Genomic DNA, 13,952 nt, shown 5'->3' with positions numbered 1-13,952 from the left:
TTTCTCTTTTTTTTTCCTGTATGCAGTATTAATCTCCATCTGGAAATCTATTTAAGAATCATTCACATTGGATAAGTAGATTTTTTTTTTAAAAGAAAATAAACACAAAACATGTACAAAGATTCTAGTAATAAAAAAGAATTGAAGATTGACTCCCTGGGTATCGCTCCTGTCAGCTATTTAATTTAGTTAAAGAAATTACACAAATCCTTCGGGGAAAGATGTGCATGTGTATTTATTTATTATCGATTTTTTACCCTGCGATAAATGTGTTAACGTTACAGATATTTGCAAGGGGATGAAGCTTTATAAGTTATTGTGAAATGATGCATTGAAAGGCATCAAGGAATCGTTATTCAGTGAGTCTCCTACACTGTTTATCAGATAAAATGTATTATTCACAACCAATATCTTAACTGCAATCATGAGACATACTGTCTGAGGCTTATTGATGATGTTATAAAGCCTCGCTCCTTCATTATAAGTTGAGTATCTTAATTTAGATAATTGGCTTTTGTTTTGATGATAATTAGATAATTCACTGACATAAAAGTTACCCAGTAGCACTGCTGGGTTTGTTATTGTTATTCCAGTGTGGCAGCTGCATGTGGAGAATTGCCTTTGAGCAGATGGGAAAGTTTGAGTTGTTATAAATGAAAATCAGGCTGTTTCAAGTCTGCAAGAAAGAAATTAATTTAATAACGACCAAAGTGAGAATTAACTGCTCAGAGACAATACTTCTAATGAAATCCAGTAAAAGAATTCATAGCCTCATAATATCTACTCTCCAGCTTCCCAAATGAAATTGAAATTATACAGCAGATTGTGATGATAGTGTACTTTATAAGTAGCTTTATATGGACCCTTATACAGCTACAAAGTCTTTGCTGTATGTTCAGATTGATCTTAATTCCAGATACTGAGCGCACAGGGTGGGGCTGTGCACAACGTGATCCATAATGGGTGAAATAATTGGTGAAAAGAGACTGGCTTGTCAAAATATCCAGTGCGTTGTGAGGTTGATAAGCGAGAGGATGTGGACCTTCATCGAGAAGCAGGCCCAGCCAGCCAGAGGTAGAAACCAGCTAGAAAAGCAGGCTTCCCCTTGGGCTTTCACATCAACCATCAAATGGTTGAGGTTCATTTGTTAGGTCATGCCATTCACCAATTATTTGGATTTTATGTAAAGATGAAATGATTTTAGTTGGCGGAGTGGAGTTTAAAATGTAATGCATAAATATACTTGACAGGCAATGAGATCTTGCTGGCAAGGCTATTCAATAGTGCGTTTTGTATGAAGCTTTTATAAAAGGGCTAGAAACCACTGCATGCCCTGTATGTTCAACAAAAAAACCTATTCATCTGTGAATAAAAAGACACAATGCATGAGGGCTTTATTCTTTATTTAAAAGCTGCAATATTCCATTTAAGATATTCGATCTTACAGTGGAAATGTGATTATATTTTTTTAATTCATTGCCAACATCGTGTGGTTTAACGAGGTTGCATGGCCTTCAAACGCATTTCCACATGGCTGGCTTGACTTTATGTACAAAATCCACTTTATTCAGGGAAAGAGGTGTTGTATGAAGAGGACAGTCCATTTAAAAAAGATATTTTATTCACTTTTTGTGAGTGGTTTTCAAAACAGAGTCATACTTATTAAATCAGAGATAACACATAACGTTTTTGTAAAATGATCCTATTTGTGTTAAATAAATAAGTCAGTTTATTTCTGCCTGTAAACTGACTTAATAACTATGGGTAATAGGAGTTCTAGGCATTCATCTGCACTTTAATTATCAGAGTTAACACATCATTATCAAAAAGTGGAAGTTTACTCATGCTTTTTTGAGTGAGCAGAAGAAAATAGCTTCTTGTAGCACATATGCAGTTTCTTAACAACGCTACAGTACATTTAAAACTCATTTTTGCTTTTGTCTTGTTTAGATAATGAAGACACACGTCACCAATCTTTGTTTTGCACTGCTGGAGCATAGCAAGAATCTTGCAAAGATTAAGGATTGAATTGGACCTTTTAAACTAATAATTTATAACATTATCAGAAACAAAACAACATTTTTCAGCTCTATGTCACCAAGTAATATAAGAGTATGATGATTCAGTTTTACACTCAGCTGCACACTACAGTGTGTAGAAATGATTTCTGTAAAGAGACCAGTTACTCTAAGCAAGAAGAACTGCAATTTAAAAAGAACAAACACCAAAAATATAACTGAATAAAGATGTCTCCAAAAACTTAAATACCTTGGATTATCATTTGATGGTTGATCAAAGTCAGCTACTTTCACCCAAGTTAAGGCTTATGTCGTAAAACATGGCAAGTTTGCATCAATAAAAGGCCTGAAGTTGTCATTGGCACACCTGAGTGAGCTGTGAGATGAATCAGTGAGCACATGTTACACGCTGTATTGACAGCCTGTCAGTAGGAGAACAGGGGTCCTTGTCGGTAATGCCACATAGTTTTGCAAGTTTTTGGTTTCTGCAGAACTACGCTCTCACCTTCACCAACTTATTCAAAAGACAATCATCCTCTGAACAACACACCCACTACAACCTCCTTTCAACTTGCTTTTTTGAAGTCTCTTCATGAAAATCAATTCAAGGTTCGCTTTGTGTATTGTGCCTTGTTTAGTTCTTTTCCATTTTGTTTAGAGGAAACAATTATAAAATTCACAAAATTCACATTTTTTTGTTGCAAAGCCATTGTGAAAGTTGCTGTAGTATCTTTTTACTTTTTAAAGGTATTTGATTTGGTAGATTCTTGTTTTAGTGAGGTCTAAGTTAAATTCCCCACGTTAAATTACTTCAACTTGTAGTTTTCTGCTCTCTTAAACAAATACTCAGAAATAATGAAATAAAGAGATTTTTAGTCAGGTGGCTCTGTATTTTTCTTCATGACAGTCATTTTGGTGAAAGGCATCTATGAAACATTTAATTTTTCTGACAGTTCTTCCTGCGAGATTTGCTCGTCTTTGCACTCCGCAAGCCTTTGTGTCAACAGTGAGGCGTCATGCGACCTCAATATCATCGGGGTCAAAGTGTGAGGGTCAAAGCAGCCCTTCAGACCTTTTAGAGCAGTCCACACTCCGCGCGCTGCTGAGAGATTCTGTGAGATAGGGATTGCTATGATATCCAATCGTCGGTGTCCTTTATTTTCCCCGCAGCCATCAGCAAGCTTATTATCATGTCCCTGTCTGCTCTGCTCCACTCTGCCCTCATAGCAAACAGGTCTAATTGTGCCTCGTAGCTGCAGGCTCCAAATGGAGGGAGGGAGTGGGTTTAGATGAGTGATACTCAGTGATGTAAATGGCTGAATAATATGGCCCCGGCGTTTGTGGTTGAGCTCCATCTCTCAGCGGTAATCTAGGCCATCGGGGACCCGCCAGTATACATCATCCCCCATCAATGAGCCTCTCCGCTGGTTGGTAATTTATTCAGTGCTACAGCGGTTATTGATAAAGCACTTAAATACAAATTCCCTCCTTTCCCAACTGCCCTCCTCCGCTCCGTACGACGTTCTGTGTTGTGATATCACAGAGTGGTCTGTGTTGTGTGTTTATCTGCATAGATTGTTTGTGTTCTCACATCTTTTTTCTCTCTCCCTCTCTCTCTCTCTCTCTCTCTCTCTTTCTCTACTTTTGTACATGGATCTCTGCCTCTTGCTCTCTCAGGAGCCCGTGACGGTTCGGTCCAGTCTGACGTCAGCAGCAGTCCTGAACAGAGTCAGCTGGGTCAGTCTCACCCAGGATACCCAATGGGTCCACAGGTGAGTGAAAGGATCTTAACCCAAACTTAAAACATCTCGATTATGTTAATAGTTAGATGAACTCACCCAATAACCCCAAATGTACATGAGTTGGCATAATGAGCTGCATGAAACTGGCATAAGAAAAACATTACACCAAAAAAATACGAATCCTTGAATTGAGGCTTTTCAAGACGTGGAGTCAGATGCATCGCTCCCATTTCATAGGGAAAAAAATTCCTGCACACTGACAAAAAAGTAGAAGAGGCTCTTCAGATGCAAAAAGAATGTCGTTTTCCTCTTTATTTTCTCTCCGCCACTAGACATGCTGCTCTTTTTTTCAACCACACTGCTTTGCATCCAGTTCCCTCCCTGACCTTTGTGCCACATGTGCAGAATGAAAACACTGAAAGATACAGGACTCAATTGTGTATACCAGAAAGATTGACAAATAAACCAGCGCAGTTAAGGTTTGTGATCACGCATAATGAAAATAAGATCACTGCCTTCTCAGCTTATTATAAAATATCATCAGTATATGTTGTGCAATTCTTTTAGTGCATTTGAAACAAAACATAGAACACCCTCACTGAATGCTACATCGTGAATCATTTTTGAGCTAAAATGTGAAGTCGTAAGGTGTTTTGTCATCACAAATCATCTTCAAATGTAATTAAGCTGTGGCACTAATGAGGTGACAATACAGGCCTTGTCAAAACAAGCAGGGGAGTAAAGAGCTCGAGCCTGCAGCCGTGTTAATAGCTCAATCAGGCATTGTCCTATCTGATTGGATTTATCGGCCTGGTGGCTCGGCGATGTTTAATGAACATCTATCTCATTAGTGTTGCTCAATGTCACTGCTCAACACACACACACACACGCACACACGGACACAGTATCAGGTTTCGTCCACCCTCTTTAATAAGGCCATTCTCCCCTGCACTCAGTGTTACTCAATGACAGTCAATCCTCATCAGGATAAACAAAAGAGGAAACATGAGAGAAGGAGAGCCATTCAATTTTACTTGGGTAGGTTTGTGAGGTGAGAAATCCCCCAGTGAAAGAGTCAATCTGCTGCAGATGGAAATAAAGGATGATCTTAATTAAAACCACTTTTCTGATAATAGATACCCATGCTGGTCAAAGCCACTGTTCTGGTAATAGATAAGAAATAAACACAAAAAGGAAAGCATCTCAGGCAGGCAGCAGTTAGAGTCTAAGCCTCAGCAGGCGGCTCTCAACAGTCACCATCTAATATATTAATGCTGTCAGTACAGTCTCTGTGAAGCTAACACTTTTCAGAAACAAAGGCGCTCCACATGCCATACCCAATTCTCTTGTTCCAGGATCAATATGTTTTGATAGATTCTCGCTCCAGAGCCGGATATTGTTCGAACAACCATTATCCGATGGTAGTTTACCCAACATGAATCCACCTTCCTTCTGTTTCCCACTCACAGTTAGGATGACAAAAGTCTGCTATCTGGGTGATTATGGGCAATTTCTCAGTGCCAGAGCTGCCAAGCAGATAGAAGGGCCTATTCTCCCCTGATGGGCAGAGAGGCTGGGTACCACATCCAGTCCTGAGTGGGGCTGCTTCCCCATCTAGAGCCCAACACACACCCAGTCTATGCGTCAGTGTGGCCCCTAGGAGACCACTTCTCAACACTCAGCTGTCAGACCTGCCAAGCACTGTACAGCAGCTTTCCAACAGCACCTATGGAGAGGAAAGGCAGAAGGTGAACCGCTGCTGTAAATCTCGACGAGTGATGCCGGGGATCCTTGTAGCAAAACCGTGTTGTGTGGCTGTAGAGTTGAGCTAATTACGTTCACGCTAAATTTATTCTTATCTCAGATTTTGATGCACGCATGTACGGTGTTCTCACCTCAGATGAAGATCATAATCACTCTTTAACTGGCACAACAAACAGCCTAAAGACCAAGAGTTCTTGCATGCTTAAAAAAAAAAAAAAAATCTCCAAAGTGCTTTCTCTTGTCAGCTGACTGTGTGCTTAACAGCTGCCTGCTTCTCCAAAGCTGCCTGTAATGATAAATAAATCAGGGCTACATCTGATAATTGTAGAATTGTCTTTTAATGTTATTCCCTTCTATGTGAGGCTGTCTTTGCTGTCAAGCCTGGCAATCTCATTTTGTTTGACTCAAAGATGAAATGTTCAAAGAGTGTCTTTGATTATGCGCTGCTTCGATTCGAGATTAAGTTGAGTTTAAAATGCAAGATTAAACATGTCACTAGCAGCTAACAAACGGGTCGCCTTTGTTATTGTCCTTTGAGGATTCTTTGAGCTCCAAAATTATTAATTCATTTTTTAAAGTTAATGGCAAATGTCATTTTGAATGCTCTCAGAAGCGTCAGATATTGTCATTTGTTATGCTCTGCTGTTGTGTATCAAAGCAAATGTTGAGAAAGAGGAATCCTATACAGTGTGTGTGATTACTCCTGCCAGCAGCAATCACCTCTCCATGTTTGTTATTCTTTTAACAGCTTAGAAACGCAAACAGGTATTCGTTTGTCTTTCACTGCAGATATTTCGCCCCTTGAGATCTCCCCGTGCGTTTTGTGGCTTTAAACCCATGTGACCTCGTACTTCTTAAACTGTGATCGCATGTATGTCGGAGCGGGTGCAGGCGTTCTGCACCATGCAGGGTTATCACAGTGACACGCCTGTCACCTAGAAGCACCAGGCTCGGGAGTATGGTGGGCTCTTCGCACCAGTCAGCCCGCTCTGCATCCTGTGCAAGCTGCAGACACACCATGCAAAACAGAAGCAGATAGCTGACAATTGGAGTTAAAGGCTTGTGAACTTAAGTCACAGTGGAGGAGTCAACACAGTGCAGCCAGGCTTACCTAGCAATGTCTAAAGGCTGGTTTACTGTGGACACAACACAAGCTGACAATGTACTTTTGTGATTTTATTTCAAACAATTCAATTTTATGTTTAAACGATAATTTTGTTGGATTTTGCAGCATCTTCAGTATCTCCTGTGTCCTTCCTCCTGTGTAAATTCAGTTTGACATGCTCAAACGCTGACATAATTTCAAAAAGGTTTTATCAGAATGAATGAAATTTAAGATGTCATTCCCTGTGTATTCATGGAGATTTCAGCCATGGTACAAACAGTCCCACTTCTGGCTCAAAGCTCTCAATGACAAATGTGTTGGTGTATTTCCGAACCCACTTCCTCGGAAAAAAACATTTGAAGAGATCTTCTACTGTGCAAAATATCTCAGAGCGATACCTCTGATAACATATCTTTTTCCTCTATGGGTATGACTGCACAGATTCCACTTTAACTAATATGAATGAATGGATACATGAACGAGACAAGAGTGATGTGTTATATCCCTCATCAAAAGAGTAAAGTATTGCTACTTTTTTTTTTTTTTTCCCCCCCAAAGCACTGTGTGTTTCAGGCACATTTCTGTGGTAGCAGGGATTTGTTCAATGGAATGAAACATAAATCACTCTGCATCTCTGTGAAAGAAAAATTCTTTGCTCTTTCACAAAGATTGGATTTGATCTCTGTCAGTACCAACGGCAGTGTGTTTTGACTGAAAGTCTGTGACACAGCAAAGCACAGAATTCAGCTGCAAAACAACTTCATCAAAACACACTGATTAGTGAAACAGTCACTTTGGTGACATCTGCTTTATTGTGTGTGTCTCAATTTAGTGTCCCAGGATATAAAATAATGTACATATTCATCGATTGAATGTGATTCCCTTACTCTGTAAAACAAGTATGCTGCAGCACATACATGACTTTCTGAGGGATTCTGGTGTCCGAAGTAGTGATTATGAGAAACCTGTTATTAAAAATTTAAAAAAAAAATGTTATTGAAGTTTTCATTTTACACATATCAAGAGTTTGGTCTCATTTAATGCTTAAAAGTGGAGCGCAGTTAATTGCTTTCAACATCAGTTTGATTATTTCATGTGATTTTTCATACTTGTGTCAAATTATGATATATGTACATATGTTGCTACTGGAAAATATCCCACTTAATATCAGTATAATATCAACAGCTCTACAAACAAGTTTGACATATACAGTAACTGGGTATTTGGCATTAATGGTCATGTATTGTAAATAGATAAAGATGTAACTGTAATCCACTACATTATCTATACATAAAAATATATTCAGATTAGTGATTCTTCTTAAACATTAGAGTATTACTTCAGAAATAAATTAAACATATTTTAGACTTAAAAAAGTGGTTTCACTACAGAATTTGCTTTTATGTAATTTTCTTACATTGCAAATTTGGGTAATGCCTTGTATTACACTAATGATTCCATTTTTGATTATATGAAAACCATTAAAAAACTACCCCACTTTGATTATATTGAAACTTAGATTCTCATAACTATGTGTGTGTGTGTGTGTGTGTGTGTGTGTGTGTGTGTGTGTGTGTGTGTGTGTGTGTGTGTGTGTGTGTATCTATGTTTTTGTGTGTGCACATGTGTCTCCCACAGTCTCTCCTGGTAGCCCAGCAGCTGGCCAACGCAGTAGGTGGCGTTATGTCCGGGGCAGCGCCGGGTATGAATCAGCCCATCCTCATCCCTTTTAACGCAGGCGGACATCTGGGTGGGCAGCAGGGCCTCGTCCTCTCCCTGCCCACGGCCAACCTCCAGAGCCTGGTGGCTGCTGCTACTGCAGGGGGCATCATGACACTCCCCCTCCAGAACCTGCAAGGTAAGAAAGAGGGCATAGTAGGAAAATACTATGATGAAACAGGGACAACATGATGCACTAGTGCAGAATAGCAAAAAGGTGCATGAACAAGAAGAAAGTAGAAATTCTGATACTCTTGGAAGCTGATGGATGTTCTAAAAACATCACAATCATTACAGAAAAAACACTACTTCTGCTACTATTAGTCACGAACACAACAAATATTGCTCTCAGCAAGAGTTTGTTATACGTTTATTGTATTACATGGAACCGTTTTTTGTTTTTCTTCAATAAAAATGCTTTACAAAGCTCCTGACCAGGTAAGAATCCTTCAGGGATTTGTATCCCAAAAAGCCGCTATCCTCAACTTGCCCAGAGGAACAACCATATTAATTACAGGTCAACGTTTTGCAGTGCAGCGCAAAAGCACTTTATGCCTCTTTCCTGTGCATAAGAGTGCACTGTACTTCACTTTTTTATCTCTTTTCCACCTCATCTGTCCATCCACATGGCTGTACTTATCTCTGCCTTTAAAACTTTAATGCCCAAGTGTTCTCTTTTGATCATAGTTGTAAATGGTTTTCATTTTAATGTTTAAAACATTGTCTCTTTTATACCATTAGGTTGAGGGATGGATGGGGAAACCGTCAGTCATGAATCTTGGATGAGAGAGCTGCACTAATGTAAAAAGATGCCAGGCTACATGTAAAGCAGTGTGTTTTTAGGGTGGAGATTACAATAATGCCAGTGCAGCACAAAGTGCAGGGAAGCCTCCCTTCATGTGGGGAAATGGATGGACAGATGCCCTGAGTGAGGAAATGTGGAGGTAGAAGCCTAATGGACACAAACATGCATAAATAACAGCAGCCATCGCTGTGGGCAGAGCTTTTAATAAACCTGCATCTATCCAGTGAAGTCCTTCAATGTATCCGTCAGTAGTGGACGATAATGGGCCCAGCAGGCCCGTCTGACTCACACTTCAACAGATCTTCCTCCCGGTGCGTGAGGGACAACCCAGAGGCTTCAGTGATCTGATGAACTGATCGACAAACACATTGTCAGGGTGTCAGAATGCCAAAACAAACACCTCTCAGTCATCCTTATTGTCCGCTGCCAAACAAGCCAACAGACAGTCTGGAATTCAATGTCCTGATAAAATTCCCTATCCATGAGAGATAGAGGGAAAAAAACTGTTGTGGAGAAATGCCTCTGTGGCAGATCTTTTTTTAAGCGTGTGGACTGACAGACTGCCTGTTCGCACGTCCTCTTATCTGAAGGGGATGCATTGAAGGGACCTCCGTGGAGAGAAAGTGACACAAGTCACGAGTGAAGCTAAATGTCTTGACTGTGTCCAGGCCCCTCTGGCCACGTGGCGCTCCTCCACTCTCCCCTGTCTGAGTTCATCACAGCTCCGCTGAATGAGGCCTGCTGGCACAGCACCTCTGTCAGACAACTGCAACTCTGGCCTCTGCCCCTGCGTCCCCCCCGCTTCCCCTCCCAGCCCCTCCGGGTCTCCAGGCCTGATTAATCACACATATAATACAGCACCGTGCTGTCGCCGGGGAGCAGTCAGATCATTTCACAACCTCACGAGCAAGTGTGCTTTACAGCACTCACGCTGCTAGCTAATTAGCGTCAGATCAGACACAAGACAACTGTGAGGCACAGTAATGAGACTCCAGGAGGAGCCCAGCCAATGGCTGTATTTAAATGTAATGAGGCGGCTAATGACCAACTAATAAGGCTGTTTGTCTTGGGGAATAGGCGTTTGAGGGTGAAGGAATAGTATACTTAACATGAGAGCTGGGATGTTTGTGGTCTCATAGTCTTTAGACTTTCACCCTTTGCAAGAATGCAGTATTTGTTATATATTATATATTATATATTATATTAGATCAGAACAAGGCATTTCATTCCAAAAGCATGTGAAAATGTGCAAAATGTGCATTTTGTATGTTTTCTTATTCAGCTTTAATGAATGAAATTAAATGAAAAGACAAAATTAGAACAAACACTGACAACAGCATCTTTGATCCCATGCTAATCAAAGCTCGCTCTCTAAGAATGAATGTTGACAGAAGGGAACTGGCTGGCCTGCTGTGAGCTTTAGGAGGGCAGCTCTCACAGACTGTGATGAATAACTATCACTGTAATGGGGTTGTGCTATGAAGTTGGAGCGGTTGCTTAAATAAAACCGAGCAGCATCTTGTGGCAGACTCAGTAAACACAGGCACCAGTGTAACTGGTTATTTGTCAGAATGATTTATGCCTGCAAACATGCAGTAAAAACAAATTCCCAATGAAACTAAACAAGGGAGAAAGTTATCTTTTGTGACAGAGTGCACACAATTCTAGCTGACTTCACAGAGGCAAAAACTAGGTTGGGTCATGCTAGAGGTCTGTAAATATGACGGCTCATATGAAAAGAAAAATCATGAAAATCATGAAAAAAGATGATTTTCACTATGTTAAATACAAGTATGCACGACTGATGCAGACAAAAATCCATAGTTTTTGTTAGGTATGATGCTTACTTTCTGCTGCATTTTTAATAGGTTTTCATTTCACATGATTTTATAACAAGCAAAGCATGATTACCATACTTGTAAAACTAGTTGTATCAAAGCACTGTACATGTAATGCTCAATGAGAGGAAGCAGAACAAAGTCTCATCTGTCTACTCCTCTTCTCTATGACTCACTCAAAGGTAATGCAAGAAGCTAGTTTACTGGAGCTCTTTCATATTAATAAGTATATCCCATCTTATTTGCTCTCAGCAGAAAGCCAGGCAGCGCATCACATCAGAGAGCCGAGTTCTAATGGTTAGGTGAGAGCATTGTTCCTCTGTACTCATCCACAGGAAACACAAAACAGCACTCAAGCTTCCTGATAAAGGTCGGCATCCCACTCACCTGCAGTAATGAGACCCGATGTCAGTGCCAATCAAAGGCATGTCTGCCGTTTTGATGAAAACGCTCAGCAGTGTCGTTCGCAGGTTGCGGGTGTTGGTATGATACAAATTAGGGAAATCACTCTGCTCATTACACCACCAAAGGGTGGGCTCCTGGGGGAAGAGCCAAATGTTTCCACACTAGTTAGACATGTCAGACTCTATCTCTTCTGCCTCAGCTGACTGCTGCTCCTTTAAGAGGTTAGCTCACCGGGCCGGGCCACTCACTGTCTGCTGTGGGAATGCCTCTGTGTACCTTTACCCATTACATTATACTACTACTGTAGCTACTGTAGAGAATCTCAAGCATCCTTTTCGAGCTTGTTAAAGCCACACTAGTTGCTCATCATGGGATTCTTTTTCTCATGTGTATATTTATCGAATCACTTTGGGATAAGGAAAGAAATAAGCTTTGTTTGTGTGCACATTGAGCCAGTAGAAGAGTACATTAAGTGCAAACAGTCCATATTTCCTCACATCACCATCTGCCATCTTAACACAATAGAGGCCAAACCCATCCCTTCTCCCTCATCGCTGTTTAATTTGAAGTGTTCTCAAGCAGTATGTATTCCACGTCGTCCTTTAATGATTAAACTTTGCTGTGGTTGTAAGATGACTCGCAGGGGAGAGAGCTGCATTAAATAAATAACAGTGATAAAATGTAGACCTCATACATTTCAAAGCTAATGCAACTAGCGGTGCAATAGGAGCAGCTGCACACAGTCCTGGAGCGGTAATTTGATTGATTTGTTGTGACAGCAGCCAAATAATTGAGAGTGAGAGGTGCTGCTGGAGATGAAGTGCAGGCAGAGGCAGGTTCGCCAGGCAGTCCCAGCAGATATGGCACCCAGGTTCTCATCTCTGCCATTGATATCTGCCAGTGGTTTATTGTTTATCTTCAATAAGCAGCTTGGAAACGTGCGGGGTTACTGCCTTTGTGACAGTACGGCGACGGAAAGAAGAAAAAAATCACCAATCAAAATGTACAGAAGAGCGATGAGAGGGTTAGAATCAAACACAGAAATTTACACTCGGGCTCATACGCAGCCTTACTGTACATGCACATATGAACACACAGACACACTCCCTTGAGACTCATGATTTATACTCTGATGTCTTTTTTTGAAGCTGAGACGCAAGTAAATTTTCCCCCCCGGTGTTTCACTTGTTGCAGACATGCTAATGATTTGTTCTGAATTCAAGTTACATATATTTCATAATTGCACAAAAATAACAGTATAAATAGAGCACATTGCATTTGAATTTACAGCAGGATATTTTTTTTAATGTATGTATCCCCAGATATTTTTATGTTTTCTGTCTAGTAAGATCTAGTAGCGCTGTTTGTCTTTACCTTCTGGCTCTTGACTCGTGTTTTGTTTCTGTAGATGGTGGCAGTGTCACTCTGGCTCAGCCATGCCACAGGACAGCACGCTGCCAGAGCCTGAAATAGAAAGAAAAGAAAAGAAATGGTGGGGGGGGGGGGGATGAGTCTTTATGGCGGTGTGGAGGAGGTCAATAATATTGTTAATCAGATGTGGCTGTGTCTGCTCCTCCACAGCAAACCCTGACATCTGCCCTCACTGGTAAACACTGAGGGAGGCTTTTTGCAAACCTCCTGCCATAAGCACATAGTCTACAAGACAGTCTCTTTACATTACACACTGTGTCTGTCTGCACTCTGTATGCAGGGAGTGTAATGTATTTATTTAAGTGGATTTTACTCAAGGTGGCAATAAAGCACTGTGCAGTAGAATTTCAACATGACGAATTTTCAAATTAGCTGCCAATGATATGAATAATTAGGAACATGTAATATTATTTAATATTAATGCAGCTGTTTTTTTTACTCCCACAGCTCCCGAGCTACATAAGATGAACCGCTCCCTGGTGTAATTAAGTTTTTAAATATAAAACATGCATACTGTTGAGTTCATTCAACCCAAAAATCAGTTTAACATAGCAAAATATTACAAGTTATGCAGGTATTTTGTCATAAAACGTTAACTGAGCTGGTCTCAGTAGAATAAAATCTTCTGCACGCTGATACATTTCATTAAATATTCAGTATTTAAGATTGTTGCATATATTGACAATCAACAGAGTTCATCTTTTCATTATAATGTAATCCTGTAGATTGACCAGTCCATCACAAGTCTAAGGTTTCAATAAATGAGGGAGTATTGAATCTGATATAAATAACAATGCATAATAGCTTGTGTTACAACTGTATTGTTTTCATGATATTTCCACTCTTGTAAAATGCCTCCAGTAAATGCCTTGACCACTTGGCCCAGAGTTGTTTTGTAGAAATTACATCTCACTTTTTCCTCCTTTTTTCCAGCCAGATTGTTTCCGTAAGATTTGCTAAAGGTCTGCCATATTGCTGAGGCGCAATTCAGAAGCTTTCAGCAACAATCTGTAGTCAAGCATTTTAAATGAAAATTGATTTGTGATTTACATGGTCAGTGAGGGGAAAATGAACTTATGAAATGTTGTAAATGAAATATTAGACAAGGTGCAGTGGGAGAGAGCA

The 13,952-nt window shown here is 40.3% G+C and overlaps 1 protein-coding gene and 1 long non-coding RNA gene across 8 annotated transcripts in view; one reads left to right on the top strand and one right to left on the bottom strand.

Annotated features, from left to right (window-relative positions):
* Window positions 1-13,952, top strand: part of pou6f2 (POU class 6 homeobox 2) — a 74,426-nt gene that overhangs the window by 17,300 nt on the left and 43,174 nt on the right. For all 6 annotated transcript variants that reach the window (XM_067577478.1, XM_067577482.1, XM_067577477.1 and 3 more), the window contains 2 exons: window positions 3,696-3,790; window positions 8,268-8,487. In XM_067577478.1, coding sequence (XP_067433579.1) covers window positions 3,696-3,790; window positions 8,268-8,487 — 315 coding nt within the window. The remainder of the gene's footprint in view (window positions 1-3,695; window positions 3,791-8,267; window positions 8,488-13,952) is intronic.
* Window positions 8,023-13,260, bottom strand: LOC137172893 (uncharacterized). Of its 2 annotated transcripts, none has more exons than XR_010925067.1 (3): window positions 11,379-13,260; window positions 9,364-9,505; window positions 8,023-8,480 (listed from the first exon to the last, which is right to left on the bottom strand). It is a non-coding gene; the product is annotated as an uncharacterized lncRNA (long non-coding RNA). The 2 variants fall into 2 exon arrangements; XR_010925068.1 differs by having other exon boundaries at window positions 9,443-9,505.

The sequence above is a fragment of the Thunnus thynnus genome, chromosome 21 (genome assembly GCF_963924715.1).
Source record: "Thunnus thynnus chromosome 21, fThuThy2.1, whole genome shotgun sequence".
Lineage (NCBI taxonomy): Eukaryota > Metazoa > Chordata > Actinopteri > Scombriformes > Scombridae > Thunnus > Thunnus thynnus.
The sequence above is the reverse complement of the archived record's forward strand: the minus strand, read 5'-3'. Positions and strand labels throughout refer to the sequence as shown.